This window comes from Euphorbia lathyris, chromosome 2 (genome assembly GCF_963576675.1).
Source record: "Euphorbia lathyris chromosome 2, ddEupLath1.1, whole genome shotgun sequence".
NCBI classification, from domain to species: Eukaryota; Viridiplantae; Streptophyta; class Magnoliopsida; order Malpighiales; family Euphorbiaceae; genus Euphorbia; species Euphorbia lathyris.
In genome coordinates, this window is record NC_088911.1 from 90705167 (window position 1) to 90722206 (window position 17040).

Sequence of the window (17040 nt, forward strand, 5' to 3'; positions counted from 1 at the left end):
TTTATGTGTATAGATACATAATCGGTTTATTTTTCGGTTTCAGTTAACCATCGGTTTTTTAAATAAAAAACTGTAAACTAATCCATTGATTACGGTTAATCTATTTTTCAGTTTCAGTTTTGAAAATCGATTTTTCGGTTTTCTGGTTAGTTATGGGCAGCTTGGAGCAATCAGTTTCGGACCCGCTGGATATGGAAGGGCGAAATTGTCTAGCCAGCGGTCTAATTTGGATCCCACGTGGCACTAAACAATTGGCTATTCTGGGTTAACACAGAAACATTGATATACAAACAATTTTAAATTATCACAACTACTTCTGCTTAGTTTCTTTGCGCTATGAAATCGACGATACAATATCCAAGAAATGACAATTCTGCTACAAATCTCTCTCTATTACTCGCCCTTGCGCACTCCTCGTAATGGCATATACAACAAACCATGGAATTCTCTCTTTCTACCGAGTTCAAAAATTGCTTATTTTAGTCAAAAGAGGCCCAAAGTGAGGGCATATAGGGACGAAATGAGTTTATGGGAAGTGGGTAGAGAAAAAGGTGGATTTTTGGTGAAAGATGAGAGGTGGAAGAGGAAGAAGAAGAGAAGGGTAGTTTTGGTGAAGTTTAATCAGGGGTTTGGGTTTAATGGCGGTGGTGGCGGGGGAGATAATGGTGGCACTGTTAGGATTCTGGGAAATGTTGCTTTGGCTATTGGATTGACATATCTTTCAATGACTGGGCAGCTTGGTTGGGTTTTTGATGCTATTGGCTCGGTTTTGGATGTTCTTATCTCTATTTGGGTATGCTCTTTTTTTCTGCTTCAGGAATTATTTTCGTTTTATTTTCTCTTTATTAAACTTTTCTAGATAGGCATGAATTATCCACTAAATTATCGTGGCACTGGATTTCAGTTTTAATTTTATAACTATTGGGGCTCTAGTTGGTTTATTGGTCTCTTCAAAGAACAAATCAAAATACATATTGATTAAGGGAAAGTTTTGTTGGTTGAAGGAAAAACTCTAGGTTTATCAGTTGGGGTTTCTCTTTCAAGGGCCACAAAGTTGAGAGCATGAATAGAACATAGCTGTTTCCAAATTGAAATTTAGCATTCCCTCTGCCATGGACATAGCTTTACTCATATAAGCCCTTTGCCCCTGTGTTTTACTTTGCTTTGATTAGTTCTTTTTTATGTTCAAATTAAGCAGATGTTCTTGATTTACCGCTGTTTGTTCTTCTTAGATTTTATTTAGTCGGTATCTAATGTTTCTTTTTTCCTAGATGCTTGGCAATATATTATTTTGCTTTGCCACCATGGTGTGTCTACATTTCCAAGTAGCTTGTATTGTTTTTCAAAAACTTCAGTGTATCTTGAGTAGTTCGTCAGTTTTCCAATTTATTTTTTGGAAAAAGATAATGAAACCACTTGGAATAGCTACTTTTTGGCAATGAGATGAATATGGTGTTACTATGTAACTAAATGGTGTTTCATTTCAGCTCCTAGCAGTACTGGTACCAATTGTCGGTTTAGGGGCTTTCCTCTGGTGGGCAGGACGGGATATACTACAAAGCAGTGTGAGGCTTCTTTCCTTGACTATTTGCATTTATTTTGTTTGGTGGTACTTAGAATCTGATATCTTCATGCAACTGGTTTTGTATATACTATGCCTCTTTATAATGGATGTCCAACAGTTGTCAACTGGTTTTTGTATATTTTTTTTTTTTGGTAAGAAGGGAAGAAAAAAAAACAAACAAACAAAAACCTAACCCGGGATCAGTTTAGGAAGACTGACCCCAATCCTATCCTCAAGAAGAGAAGGTAACAGAAAAGGAGGAACGGAAAGGGTAGAAACACCTAACATCCCCCCATGCCCAGCAGCTGCCAAGCGATCCGCCACGCGGTTTTGCTCCCTATAAATATGGGAGAAGGTAAGAGAATCGAAGGCAGGACGAAGCCTCAATATGGCTTTAATGAGATTCTGACTCTTAAGACAAACAGCCTGTCTATCCGAAATCCTGTTGATAGCCTCCAAATTGTCAGACTCCACCGAAAGTCTTTTAACACCCATGCGAATGGCGAGTTTAATGCCAGACAAGATCCCCCAGAGCTCCGCAGTAGAGGAGCCCGTACCTAAGTTATGGGTAAACCCAGCCAGCCAAGAACTCCACCAGCAGCAATTCTGCCATTACTAAGGCAGGAGCCATCCGTATTCAACTTGACAACCCCTTCCCTGGGCTTCCTCCAACCAACTAACTGGACCTCTTTAACCGGGGAGGGGTGAACCAGGGGCTCTCCTTCAAAACTCTTTGTAATAATAGAGAGTTTTTTCGAGAAGTAAAACCGGAGGTCAGGAATAAAGACAGTCTTCTCAGCAAATAACTCTTCATTCCTCCATTTCCACATTTGGTGACAAATAATAGCGAAGAGAATAGCCCCGTGCTCCATACTGGCCAACAAATTCCCATTAACGCCTTCAGAGAACCAGTCAATATCAGAGAACCCCATAAAGGAAGGAAGGATGTGGTGAGGAAGGACCCCTTCCCAAACCTTTCTACTATTCGGGCAATCCCTCAAAGCATGGCACAAGGTTTCCACATGGCCGCTGCATCTGCTACCGGCACCAGATACAGCCAAGTGCCTTCTGTGTCTATCTGCATTCGTGAGGAGCCTGTCTTTGACTCCCAGCCATAGGAAACTCCTAATGCGGTAGGGGACTTTGAGGGCCCAAATGGACTTCCAAATTTCCAAGGGAGGATCAGCCCTATTAGGGGTAAAAGCTTCATAGGCCGATTTGCAAGAATAAGAACCATTATTAGTCAAGGCCCAGCAGTGTCTGTCCTTATCCTCCTCCTGATTACTAATCTTCACACCTCTAATATTAAGGAGGGTCTCCAGGCTAAGAATAGACCAGATCCAGTCTCCCTCCGAGTCCACCACATCAGCAATTCTCCAGGAGAGGAGATCATTCGGCGGAGGGGCGATGCACACCTCAATCAACGGTTTGTCACCAATCCAGGTGTCATACCAGAAACTAATGGATCTCCCATTACCCACCTCCAAGCCAATCCCCGTACAGAACTCAGCAAAAACAGCACTAAGCCCTTTCCAGAGGAAGGAACAGCTGACAACCCTCTCCTTCGGGCCACCAAAGATTCTATCTTTCCTATACTTGCCGCACAGAAGACGAACCCAAAGGGAGGAGGGGGATTGCCACATTCTCCAAAGAAGCTTCATTAACAGGACTTTATTATTGTCCTTAGCTTGCCTTATACCAAGACCCCCCCTGCTCTCAGGCTGGCAGGCTTCCTTCCAAGGGACCAGGTGAATCTTCCTCCCATCCCCAGACTCTCCCCACAGAAAACGCCGATTAATTTTATCAAGGTCGTTGAGGACCGGCTCAGGGAGCTTACAGGCTTGCATGATGTGATTTGGAGCAGCGCAGTTGATAGACTGGATTAAAGTAAGGCGACCTGCAAGGGAAAGAGAATTAGCTTTCCAGCTAGCACACAAACCGTTAGATTTGTCCAATGTCTTTAAAAGAGGCTTTGGACACCCTGTCACTATGAAGAGGGACCCCAAGGTATTTCCCAAACGATTGAGTCAGGGGAATGCCAGACATCTCACTCAGTCTTCTACATAAGCTATTATCCATATTCTTGGAACAAAGCATACGGGATTTATGGATGTTAATCTTCTGGTCAGAAGCCTCACAAAAGCAGTCGAGGATATCCATCACAGCCTTAATTTGTTCCTCATTACCCTCCACAAAAAGCATGACATCATCAGCAAAGAGTAAATGGGTAACAGGGGGCAATGTCTGTTGATGGAAACAGGGTGGAGAGTCCCTTTGCTCACCGCCTCTTGGATCAGGTGAGACAATCTTTCCATGGCAATAACAAAAAGGAAGGGGCTCATAGGATCCCCTTGACGAATACCCCTGGATGGAGAGAACTCATCCGACATATCCCCATTGATCATAACCTAGAAAACAGGAGAGGAGATACACTTTCCAATCAAATTCCTCCAGTTCTCCGGGATACCAGCTTTGGCTAAACTATCCAGAAGAAAGCTCCAGTTCAACCTATCATAGGCTTTCTCCAGATCCAGCTTGAGAGTCACGATCCCTTTCTTGCCTTTCTTAATCTTCATAGAATGGACAACCTCCTGGGCAATAACAACATTATCCATCAATTGTCTTCCAGGAACAAAGCTCCCTTGATTTTGGCTGATAATATCCGGAAGGATCTTCCGGATTCTATTAGCCACAATCTTAATAATAGCTTTATACAAGACATTACAAAGACTGATTGGTCTCATCTGGAGAAAGGAAGAAGGCTTGGCAACCTTAGGAATCAAGACAACGAGGGTTTTATTAACCAAACTGATATCGTTCGAACCACCAAAGACACCTAACACAAAGCTGTATATACCCTCTTTAACAGTGTCCCAACTAGCGGGGATACCATCAATACCAGGAGCCTTAGTGGAACCGATACTGGAGAAGGCTAGATCAATCTCTTTAAGCTCAATAGGATGGAAAGCATTATTAATAGCATCCTCCCCCAAACGAGGAAGGAAAATGCCAGAGTGGGCACTCTCTAGGTCCACAGCTTCCTCTCTGAACAGGTCCTTGTAGAAATCAAGGGCAAGGCGCCGAATGTCCTCCTCCTCAAAAATCCACTCACCACTGGCGTCTTTAATAGCCTCGATCCTATTTCGCGGTCTCCTAATGATCGTTGAGAGGTGGAAAAACCTGGTATTCCGGTCCCCGTCTTGAATCCAAGCCTTCCTAGAATTCTGGAACCACAGAAGCTCTTCCTGTCTAAGCACAGCTTCCAACTCGTTCTGAAGAGCTCTTAGGTGACCATTCAGGCTATGATCAAAACGAACCTCCAAGCAACGCTGAACACCTTCCATTCTCCTCAAGAGTTTGTTCTTCCTCCTGATAATATGACCAAAAGTATTTTTATTCCAAACAGCCACATTCCTCCTGAATTCCTCAGTAGCGAGGAGAACATCAGAGTGGGGATGCCAATTGCTTTTAACGAAATCCTTAAACTCGGGGTGAGACTCCCAAGCCACCAGATACCTAAAAGGTCTATTACCTTTCAGCCGATTTCCTTTGACCAAATTAATGAGGATAGGGCAATGGTCTGAGTGACGGAAATGGAGATTAAGTACCTTGACCTCAGGAAACCTATAAATCGCTGCAACATTAGCGTACACCTTATCCAACCTAACAAACACACTATTCCTTTTCCAGGTAAATTTGTGGCCAGCAGCACCCAGATCCGAAAGCCCGCACATATCCATACTTTGCTTATGATTAAGACACCGGTTCACATAATGATTACCCCCTCCTCTCTGATCACTCAAGAGGGCAATGTCATTAAAATCCCCGGCAACCAACCACGCCTCCACCATGTTAGAGCTAAAAGAATGAAGGATCTTCCACAGCCTTCTTCGGTTAGTCGAAACAGGATCAGCATAGACGAAGGTAATAAAGAAGGGTTTATTACCCGGGTAACACACCTTACTATGGATGAATTGACTGTCCATAGTAACAATATCAATATTGACTTGACCTGGCTTCCAAAAGAGCCAAATCCCCCCTGCCCGGCCAGTAGCCTCCGACCTGACGCAATTCCAATTCTTAAACTTTTTAACCACCTCATCTGCTTTGGCTCCACTAACCTTGGTCTCAAGAAGGACAAAGCAGGAAGGGTTAAACTGTTTAATGAGATCATTGACATGAATGCGGGTAGCCTTGCTCGCCGCACCTCTAACATTCCAAACGAAGAAGTCCATCAGAGGGGGAGACTACAGACGCAGGCCCAAACCCTAGATCAGGTATTTGTTCGGGGCTCCGGAGAGCCTAGAGGCGGTCCCAGAAGGACCCCTTTTATCCAAAGAATTCAAACCATGAAGGTTCTTTTTAGGTTTCCCTTTGGGATTCTTCATGTTTAACTTACTCACTCCTATAGTCTTACCAATAGGAGCATCAACAGGAGGATGTAGAGTACTCGCCTCCCTACTCAAACCCTTCCCAGCTGACAGGATAGACTGGGGAATCTCTTTGCCTTTAGCAGAAGCATTAGAGACAAAGAGAGGATTAATAGAATTACCCAGACTAGAGGCATGCTCTACCGACTCCAGACCAGGCATGCTTAAATCAATCTGCTTATCAGAAGGATCCGAGTCCTGATCTTCCTCCATAGACAAAACACCGAACCTTGACCCGGAACCCGAAGCTGAGTCCACTCCAGTCTCAATCCCCTTCTTAATATCCGGGGGTCTGACCTTGATCTCAGGAGCAATCTGGAGAGTAGTCATCTTCGTACTGATATCTGGTGAATGATTAGCATTAACATTAGCCCGTGGCTTCCTTCTCAGTGGCCTCTTGGCAAGCATCCATGGGCCAAAGCTCCTTACTTCCCCTTGACTCTTCTCAGCTTCGCCTATGATAGGTTGCACCAACTCCTCCACGTCCTTCCTCCTCTTAGGACAACCCTCAAGGGTATGGCCAAACATACCACATTCATAGCAGATGTTGTGTATACCTTCATATTCAATATGATAGACCTTGTTTTGAGTACAGAACTGAGAAAGAAGAGGCTTAGCGAGATCAATATCGATACAGACCCTGGCAAACTTGCCTCTCACTGCCCCAATGGTAGTCTTATCAACATGGTGGACTTTCCCAACAAGGCTACCAATCTTGTTCAGGAACCTATCACTGTAGTATTCAAGAGGTAGGCCCGGGAACCTAACCCAAGTAAGGATCCTGTTAACAGAGCAATCATGGGGATCAAAATTTGGGACCCAAGGTCTCAGAGCCAACACATGATTGGAGATAATATACGGACCACCATTCACAACAGCATTGAAATCCTCAGCCCTTGTGAATTTAATGACATAATAGTCATTTTCAAGGTCTGTGATAGTAACTTTTCCTTTCTTTGCCCATTGAGCCTGGATCCTCTGGGCAAAATAATTGAAACTGATCCTTTTCCCCAACACAGTGACGATTAATGCCAATTTCCACTTCGATCTCATGACCCGCTTGTCATCTGAGGATAGCCGGATCCTAGGACACAGCGGGTTATCAGGCTCTCCATCCTCAGAATCGGAATCAGAGAGAAAATCCCCGGAATCATTCTCAAAAGCATCCACCTCCATCATGGGATCCTCCTCTGACACCCCTAGCAACTTATCCCTCCAGGAGGGGCCTCCCAAATCCACGGAAACTCCCGCTTGAGCGGCTTGCGCAGTCTGTGCGGCTTGCGCGGCCTATGCGGCTTGCGCGGCCAACGAAAGTCGCACGGCATGCTCATCTTGCTGGGGAGAGACGGCCGGTACTCCCTGTGGCCCAAGCACCGGAAGCGGCCCTCTAACTCCGGAATCATGCGCGCGTCCCTCCGCGAAAAACGAGTCCAGGGCCGCGGCCGCGGCACCTACACCTTCCAGCCCCCGATCGGCCGCTGCATCCCTAGAAGCCCCCAACGGCACCGGCGCACCCCTAGCACCCCCCGTCGAAACCGCCGAATCCGCCTCCCCACCATCCACCCACTCCGATCTACTCCTATCCCTCGACCGATCCCTCCGAATCCCGCTGCTCCGCCTCCTCCCCCGAGGAGATCCCTCGGATCTCCCATCATCCGCCGCCGCCCACGCCTCATCGATCCCGGAGTCATTGCCCCGCCCGCGCCCCGCCACCACCAGATCCGACACAGGCCAGCCGCCTGCCTTCACCGACCCATCCCCCTTAACCTTCACGATCGCCTTGGTCATCGCCGAGAGAGAGAGAGAGAGAGATTTACTTTTCTTAAATTCTACTATTAGTTATAGTTAATTTAGTTATAACTAATTGAGAGAGAGAGAGAGAAAATTGAGTTATAAAATTGATCCTGTGTTTTAGAGAGAGGAGAGATCTGAAAGAGAGGAGATAGATCTAAAAGAGAGAAATAGATCTGAGAGAGAGAAGATAGATCTCAAAATTCTCCACAACAGATCTGAGAGAGAGAAGACAGATCTGACAAAGAGAAGATAGATCTAAAAGAGAGGGAAAGATCTAAAAGAGAAGAGATAGATCTCAAAACTCTCAATCTTCATAAAAATTCTTCACCATGACAACAGATCTGAAAGAGAGAAGACAGATCTGACAAAGAGAAGATAGATCTAAAAGAGAGGGAAAGATATAAAAGAGAAGAGATAGATCTCAAAACTCTCAATCTTCATAAAAATTCTTCACCATGACAACAGATCTGAGAGAGAGAAGCCAGATCTGAAAAAGAGAAGATACTTACTGGTTTTTGTATATAATATGCCTCTTTATATATATACTTCCATAACTGATTTGTTCTGTGCTTTCTGTTTTTTGTGCAGTGCCCAAATTGTGGAAATGAATTTCAAATTTTCAAGTAAGAACCTTAGCTATTCTCACTGAACTTGTAGGCAATATCATGACATGACATGTGTATTATAATTTTTATTTTTATTTTAACTTCAGATCGACTCTTGATGATGAATTGCAACTGTGCCCCTTTTGCAGCCAACCATTCTCAGGTGAAATCCAAGTATTGGAGTGTTCTTTTTTATTTTTTCAAGAATTACTTGCCACTTCAAGTACAAGAATGTTACTGTTGAACATCATGCCCAAGTTGAGAATTGAAAATAAATCATGGGAATTTTATGCATTTTCATCTGATGTTTACAAAACAATTTTTTAGATAACTATTGCAAATGCATTTTTTCACTCTACACAACTTGCTGCTAGTTCTTCAATTGTATGGAGTTCCTTAACTTTTGATGATAGACTTGACACTCTTTGCATTGAGACTAGAGAATAAGCTTACCTCTATAAGTTGATGTCTTATTCTATTTCCCTCCAAACATTCCTAGTCAAGCTTCCACCGCCCCTAAATAAAAATAAAAAGATGGAAGCACATCCATAAATGAACGAAACTACTTAAGCGTGCTCATCTCATGGGTACCCCTTCTTCTATTGAGGCTGAGTTGGGTTTTATGTTGAATCTAGTACTCCTTAACATCTCTCTAAGCTCACTTGACTTCTGTACTTCTTAACTTCTCTCTTAGCTTCTTATTTGAATTGGTTAAAAAGAGAGTCTTTTGAGATGCTACATTGATTCTGCTTCAAACACCCATTTTTAATCAATTGATGTTGTGGCTAAAACGCATGTATTCATGTCACAAAGACGAATGATCTTATTTTTGTTTTCATAATTGGTAGTTTTTCCTTTACTTCCAAATGTATATATTGTGTTTCTGGAAGTTATAATTTCAAGAGTTTGCAAACAACTTGGTGGCCAATATAAGAAAAACGTGAATACAACTTAGTGTTTCCTTTCCTTCTCCTTTTTCTCAATGAAAAGAAAACTTTCTTGTGGTCAGTAAATATTTTGTAAGATTTTTTAATGGTTAATTTCCGTAACAAGAGAATGGATATTTTAATGTCTTAATGAACATGAAATCTCAGTCTGACAATTAGCTTTTATCCATCTTTGTATGTTGAATGTATTTCCTGATAGTTTCAATTAGTTTTATATGTAATTGTTTTGATCTTCTACGTCTTGATTGACTATTGACATTGTATATTTGTTTTATCAATTTCCTGTGGATTTCAGTGGATGGAGATGAGTTCGTGAGTGATTCTGTGAAGTTCTCCGACAGCTTTACAGCATTTAAACAAGCATCAAGTGGTTTCCCATTTGGTTCCAAGAAAGGTGATTATGTGTTAACCTTTTCATTCTTTTATGATGTAGCATGTGACCTTGATTATTTGGAATTACTTTGCATGTGTTGTAACAAATATCATGTTAGATTAATTTGGTAAACTATAGTTTTGTAAGCAATTACTCCAAGATGTTGATATGGATTGATGACGATAATGATGGTTTTGATCTTAAACCAATAAAGAAACAATCTCTTCACTAGCTTAACTAGTAGGAAATAACCCAACAAGATAGAAACCTTACTCTAATGGAGGAAAATGAGTTTATATTGATAAAAGTTATCTATCCTTACAAAATGTTTGGCTTAAATACCTCTCTAAACCTAGATAAGAAAAGACCAAATAACCCCCACTAGGTATTACAAGTTTGATTTAACACTAGGGGTAAAATGGGAGAAACTAAACTAATGGAAAATCAGTAAATAAGCCTAAATGGCAAACAGCAATTACAGGCAGAACAATAAATAAGGTGTGGAAGGCTGAAGATACTTGGCCATGAAGTTGGGCCACACGGCGTGTGGACTGTCTGACACGCCGTGTGGCTGGTTCTTGACGAGTCCACACGGTGAATAAGCTGAAGGACTCTCTGTGTTGCTGCTTCTTGGGAGTTGACTTGGCTGGCTTTGTTTTAACTCACACGGCATGTGGCCTGTCTGACACGTCGTGTAAATTAGTTAAAATCGGGCAGAAACTTTTGCCCTCTTCCCACATGACGTGTGATCGGGCCACATGGCGTGTGGTCCTCTTTTGTCCAGCTCCTTCAATCCTTGAATGCTCACGCGGCGTGTTGCTGTCCCCACATGCCGTGTGAACCCTGTTTCAGGCTTTCCCGGTTCGCTCTTGTTGATGCCCACATCAGATATTGGGATGAAGGCATGGTTATTGTTGTTGTTTTTCTAGTTTTGTAAGCAATTGATATAGTCCGCTGTATGTTCAACCTTTTGTCAGAATCTGTTTTCACAACTAGATTTCAATATCCCATTTCTTGTTTAGGTAAATTTACCTCCAAGTATGCTTTTGTAGATTTTTTCTTGATATCTAGTATCGATATTCTATATCATTATCGGTTCTGGATGATTCATGAATTCTAAAAATCACGGTGGCTTCTGCAGGAACGAAGTCTTCTGCTGCAGTTGTTGATGTTGAAGCAGAAATAAAAGATGCAGAGTGACATGTTACAAGAGAAAAAAGTTGCAGAACGGGACCTCATAACCTGATAGCCAGGTTTGTGTAAAAAAATTCTTGAACTACAATCTTGCATCCAATTTGTGTTTGAGCTATTTATATACCTTGATAAGTTTGACTTTATAGGCTCCAATAAATTTGCTCTATTGAGAGTAAAAAGCAATATTTGCCCTTCGTACTTGGTTCAATTTGTTAAATTGGCCCTTGTACTTCAGTTTTGGCACATTTAGCCCCTATATTTTGCACAATTTTTTTCATTTAGGCTGGCTCCTCTAGGATACGACAAACTGGCACAGTTGTATTTGGCACAAGACCAATTTGACGGTTCCGAAATACACAAACTGTTATACAATTGGAGAACACAGTTTGACCACTAATTTTTTAACAACACTGCTGCTAACAAATTTGTCTGTCAACAATCAAGTTTTGAGAAAAATTAACATATGAGAGTGAAACGTCCCAAACTTGCAGTAAAGGAGCCAAACGGACAAACAAGGGTCAAATTTTATCTTTGGAAATCAATTGAGTTGTTTAAATAATTATTAAAACTATTGATAGAAGTGAGTTATCTGAAGCTTTATGTTGATTTCATACTCTATTATACCATTACAGGGGACGTATGGCGTTCAGCCGAAAGAATTGTCTGGAATTACTTGAAGAATAAATTCAATAGGATTAAAGAATTTTTTTTTTTTAATTTTCAAATTTTATGAATTTTGTGGGTAATAGTCGAACTATCATAATTCATGTTGTGATACTTGTACCGTTACCGTTTGTATATTGAAGGTTTTTGTTCCTCTTTTCAGAATTGCTGAAAGTAGGCATGTTGTTTCTGATGCAGGTTGAAGATCATAAAGAATGGCAAGTGGGGGCACTTCGACACAGTTATTATAGGAGAAGAGTAATGAGCAAAGCGTATTCTAAGTTTGATATATGTTGTATTTTGTACAGATAATAGAATAAATTTTTTGAGCAGCTTGTATCTTTTGTTAATTTAAATTTGTCTTGAGCTGGTTAATGAGTACAAATGAATTTCCATTAATGTATAGCAATATTAACGTTAACCTCGACATACTAGCTTAGTTTGAATTAGGGGATAGTTGCTTAGTTTGAAATAGAGATGGTAATCGGTAAGGTGATACCGGTTTATTTTTTGAATTTCATTATCTTCCTATTTAATTCACATGGATCCGCAGGTGGAATCAACACAATAAAAATTTAGTTACAGTTTAAGCACAAATGGATTAAATATTTACTAGTCTAGAATACTTAAAAATAATTCTAGATATATCAAATACCTACAATTTAAAACTGTCTCCTCGAACGATTTGTAGTTTCATGGAATTTAGCATTTTTTTTTTTCAATCAGTAACTAAATTTTATAAAATTAAAAATAAAAATATAAAATTCTCATATGTTTTTTTTTTTTTTTTTAAACATGAGATGATAAAATATAGATATAAAAGTTAAATGGAAAATAAAATTCATACTTTATTATTGATGTAATTTCCTCTAAAATAAATAAATTATAAATTTAATAAACTATTCATAAATTTAACAAACACCACAAATTTAACAAACCATTCACAAATTTAACAAGTAATTTAAATTACACAAATTATCAAAAAGGTAATGGCTAGTGGTAACCTCTGCCATTGATAATTTTTTCAGATATCATTCCCCTCACATTCCTTTTTACTCAGAATTCGAATAATCCCATTAGAATAAAATAGTAACTGGTACCCGACAAAATCATTCCTAATTTGAATCAGTTTATGTTCTGATTGTAATTTTAATAGCAAAACAGATACAGGTACTAGTGTGCACATACATATCAAACAGAAAAGGGGAAAGTTCAGTTTAATTTTGAGGAATTTCAAAGTTTATTGTATTGTAAATTGATAATACAAATGAATTCAATTACTTTCTTGAGAAGTCAATACTTCACATACTCCTCCAGTGTTGGCACAAGCAATATTTGCTTGAGAATTTCACAATATTAATTCCAAAATGGAAACTTTGGGATGCAAAAGCTCTAATTTGTGCAGTCATAGAACAGTACAAGGATGAGAAAAGGTGAACAAGGTAGCTTCTTACAAACTCATCCATTGTCCATTTAACACCATATATATCAGAAAACAACTTCCTTCTTATTTAGAATTCAAGGAATCAGATATAACAAAGTATTAAAAAAACAGCAAGAACATGCCAAACACTAATCATCCAAAATTAGCAAAAGAGAAACATCCTCGTCTAAGATTAACATTCCAAACCTAGTGTGCTGTGCTCATTCTCAAACCTTCTGCACATGAAAACAAGGATCCACAATTAGTACAGTACACCTATCACATAACTTCTGGCCACACAAGTCACCAAAATCTACCAGAAAAAAAGAAAAAAGAAAATATATATATATGTATGTATCTATATGGCATGGAATTGCTTGCCAAAGAAAATTGGGAATGTTTAAAAAATATGAGGTATTAAAATCATTCAATTTTATTCAAAAGTACCTCTTCCTTCTTTTCCTTCTTGCCTCCAGTAAAGAACTTGTAACCTCCGTAGATGGCTACTCCCCATCCAGTTAAAGAGATTATAACAAACTGCAAAAAATAAAAATCATCTCTTACCACTCCATAAGATTGAACAAATCATGCTTACAAGCAACACAAAAATGCAGCACTATGAAGTTCAAAATCTTTAGAGATTTATGCATGGCAATTAAATACTTCTATTAATAGCACCCGCAGTCACTTAAGTTTTGGGGTCTATTTTTTAAAGTTCACTACAATTCATTTCCTTCTAAGAGCACTCAACTTCACATTTGATTTCAATGAGTCATTCAGACCAATTTACGTACAAAAACTCTCTGGATCGTTGACATGGCATATAAGACAGTTGATTATATGCAAACTCAGAGCTATGTTGGACAATGATGTGACATTGTAAAAATATTTTTGTGGCTTAGGATGCACACACCTAGGACCTAGCTATCACGTCAGTTGTAAAAGTTAGACATGCTCAGCATGGAGCATATAGTCAATTATCTTCCGTGTCACATCAACATTTCAGTGAGTTTTTATAAACAAATTGGCAAGAAAGACTATTAAAATCAAATGCCAAGTTCAGAGATTTTATGAAAGAAAATGAAGTTCAACAACGTGTGTGATATAGACCCTAAACTTTAGTGACCTTCGGGCATTTTTCCTAGCAATAGCTCTATACTTTCACAACTTTTCCTCTACATGCTTATTTTCTGATAGAAGCCTAGATTCATCTCAGAGCTAAAAACATCACATGCTGCATCTTCTATCGGACCAGAATACTCACCAAAATTCTTGCAAATTATTTAGGTTCAAAGTTGCAATGTCTCTTAACAAAAAGGACAACAGAAATCATATCTTTTTGGCGATGAAAAATCAAAATATCCTCAAGAAATATCAAATAACAATGACACGGTTCAACACATTGGGATCAACAGGGGAAAACTGTAAAACTAAGCCATGTCCCATATTAAATGCTCAAAGCAGGACTTTTTCAATAGCTTGCAGCTTAATTTTTTAAGTTTTCATCATTGTGCCAACTTAAGCAAGACATAAGATAGAATATGGTTTATGGAATCAAACTTGAGCATAGACAAACACACGCATGGCTTAGGACCGAATTGAGATACAAAATATTAAAAAGCAATCAGTACATAAATTTGTAAACAGAAAATTAAAGGAAATGGAAGAAGATATAACAAAAAAAAAATATATAATAAAATTATATATAAAAAGTATAATCACAATATTGTTTTAGATTCCAAGCAACAAAATTCCCAAAATTTCAAGGTTAAACATATCAATTAATCAAACAAAAGCTAAACTCAATCTATCTTGAGAGGAAACAAAAACTTACATGCTCTTCTTTCCATTTAGATGGGCTCATAGGGTCCTGCCAGAAGTTCACCTTGGGAGGTCCATGATGATCTGGAATACAAATCAAACATACAAAATTATTAAACAAGCCTCTCCACCATTAAAGTCTTCTTTTTTCACTAAGTATTGGCGAAAAAAAAAAAAAAAAAAAAAATCAGCTGCATATATATCTGCCCGGAAGTAAAAACCCTTTTCGGATACTCTCATAGTGAAAACCCAAATCGAGTGATAGACAAATTCGGTGCAACCAAAAACGAGGATTTTGGGTCTCAAGGCTCTCTAGCCCAGATTCCCCCATAAGTATATATTGATTACTGCAACCGATCACAGATATGTATAGAGAAAATGCCGATTAATTTACAGGAGAGTGAATCAAAATTAACTTACCGCCACCGCCGGCGAGACCGCGTCGATGAATGAGAGAAGCGGATTGAGGAGTAGAAGCAACTTTCGGAGAGGAAAGCCGAGCGAGATTCGAGGCTTGACGAGCCGCCGCCGTCCACGCTGCCATAATAGTAGAGCCTAGAGTAGAGAGACTGGAAGCTGAGAGAAACTATGATACTGAAAGAAACAAGAACAACCGTATGAAGATGTAGAGAAACAAATATTTATGTTTATTTACTGAATTAGCCTTATACCTGGTCAGGTTTATAAACGACATGGCCTGGTCAATTGCCGTTTTGGGCCATAATCAAATATACGGCTGGTATGAACCAGCGATCTTACGAATATACATTCGGGTCAAATACATGAGTATCATAATTAAGTACAAATAATTCATATCACCGAACTTAATTTTCAATATGTTATTATTTTTTATATATTATGATTTTACATCATAATTTAAAAAATTTAAACTCCAATTCATAAATCATAAACTCTAAAAAATATATTCCAGAGTTCTAATTTATAAATTCTAATCCGTAAAATATATTAAAAGTACTGATTTTACTAGTTTGACATAATCCAAAATTATGACTTCACATAGTTATAAAATCTATATATATAATATATAATATAAAACAGTAACGATGGAGCTGAGGTGTCACTTCCTCCTTTTTTACTGATAAAAAATATAATATAAAATATAATATATTAACTTCAGTTATATTATTATATTTATTTATAAAAATATTATTTTATCGGTACTATATCTAAGAGATCTACATAATTTAAATTAATCCCTAAAATCTCTCTAATTCTCTACATATCTATATCTAAAAGTTATACATAATTTAAATTAATCCCTAAAATATATCTAATTCCCTGCATATCTATATCTAAAAGTTCTACATAATTTAAATTAATCCCTAAAATCCCTCTAATTCTCTGCATATCTATATTTTATATAAAACAGTAACGATGGAGCTGAGGTGTCACTTCCTCCTTTTTTACTGATAAAAAATATAATAAAAAATATAATATATAACTTTAGTTATATTATTATATTTATTTATAAAAAGATTATTTTATCCGTATTATATCTAAGAGTTCTACAGAATTTAAATTAATCCCTAAAATCTCTCTAATTCTCTGCATATCTATATATATATATAATATAAAACAGTAACGATGGAGCTGAGGTGTCACTCCCTCCTTTTTTACTGATAAAAAATATAATATAAAATATAATATATTAACTTGAGTTATATTATTATATTTATTTATAAAAAGATTATTTTATCTGTATTATATCTAAGAGTTCTACAGAATTTAAATTAATCCCTAAAATCTCTCTATCTATATCTAAAAGTTCTACATAATTTAAATTAATCCCTAAAATCTCTCTAATTTTCTGTATATCTATATCTAAAAGTTCTGCATAATTTAAATTAATCCCTAAAATCCCTCTAATTCTCTGCATATCTATATTCTATATATAATATAAAACAGTAACGATGGAGCTGAGGTGTCACTTCCTCCTTTTTTACTAATAAAAAATATAATATATTAACTTTAGTTATATTATTATATTTATTTATAAAAAGATTATTTTATCCATACTATATCTAAGAGTTCTACAGAATTTAAATTAATCTCTAAAATCTCTTTAATTCTCTGCATATCTATATCTAAAAGTTCTACATAATTTAAATTAGTCCCTAAAATCTCTCTATTTCTTTGCATATCTATATATAATATAAAACAGTAACGATGGAGCTGAGGTGTCACTTCCTCCTTTTTTATATCATT

At 38.2% G+C, this 17040-nt stretch overlaps 2 protein-coding genes across 3 annotated transcripts; one reads left to right on the top strand and one right to left on the bottom strand.

The window, feature by feature from the left end:
- The first annotated feature begins 313 nt into the window (after positions 1 to 313).
- LOC136218921 (uncharacterized) lies at positions 314 to 12088 on the top strand. The gene is made up of 7 exons (XM_066006101.1): positions 314 to 793; positions 1488 to 1565; positions 8377 to 8411; positions 8501 to 8556; positions 9636 to 9734; positions 10855 to 10966; positions 11769 to 12088. The coding sequence occupies exons 1-6, from the start codon at positions 365 to 367 to the stop codon at positions 10911 to 10913; spliced, it is 756 nt and encodes a 251-aa protein (XP_065862173.1). The 5' UTR covers positions 314 to 364; the 3' UTR covers positions 10914 to 10966; positions 11769 to 12088.
- A 968-nt stretch (positions 12089 to 13056) lies between these two features.
- Positions 13057 to 15430, bottom strand: LOC136218923 (uncharacterized). Of its 2 annotated transcripts, none has more exons than XM_066006103.1 (4): positions 15235 to 15430; positions 14828 to 14898; positions 13441 to 13530; positions 13057 to 13226 (listed from the first exon to the last, which is right to left on the bottom strand). In XM_066006103.1, the coding sequence occupies exons 1-4, from the start codon at positions 15356 to 15358 to the stop codon at positions 13221 to 13223; spliced, it is 291 nt and encodes a 96-aa protein (XP_065862175.1). In that variant the 5' UTR covers positions 15359 to 15430; the 3' UTR covers positions 13057 to 13220. The 2 variants fall into 2 exon arrangements, with proteins under 2 accessions (XP_065862175.1, XP_065862174.1); XM_066006102.1 differs by having other exon boundaries at positions 13057 to 13229; positions 15235 to 15426.
- Positions 15431 to 17040: the final 1610 nt, after the last annotated feature.

Excerpts from the sequence above, each read along its gene's own strand:
- LOC136218921 (XM_066006101.1), top strand. The coding sequence starts at position 365 with ATGACAATTCTGCTACAAATCTCTCTCTATTACTCGCCCTTGCGCACT. Across the intron at positions 794-1,487 it reads ATGTTCTTATCTCTATTTGG|CTCCTAGCAGTACTGGTACC; the intron begins GTATGCTCTTTT and ends GTTTCATTTCAG. Across the intron at positions 1,566-8,376 it reads GGGATATACTACAAAGCAGT|TGCCCAAATTGTGGAAATGA; the intron begins GTGAGGCTTCTT and ends TTTTTTGTGCAG.
- LOC136218923 (XM_066006102.1), bottom strand. The coding sequence starts at position 15,358 with ATGGCAGCGTGGACGGCGGCGGCTCGTCAAGCCTCGAATCTCGCTCGG. Across the intron at positions 14,899-15,234 it reads CGGTCTCGCCGGCGGTGGCG|ATCATCATGGACCTCCCAAG; the intron begins GTAAGTTAATTT and ends TTTGTATTCCAG. Across the intron at positions 13,531-14,827 it reads CTAAATGGAAAGAAGAGCAT|TTTGTTATAATCTCTTTAAC; the intron begins GTAAGTTTTTGT and ends TATTTTTTGCAG.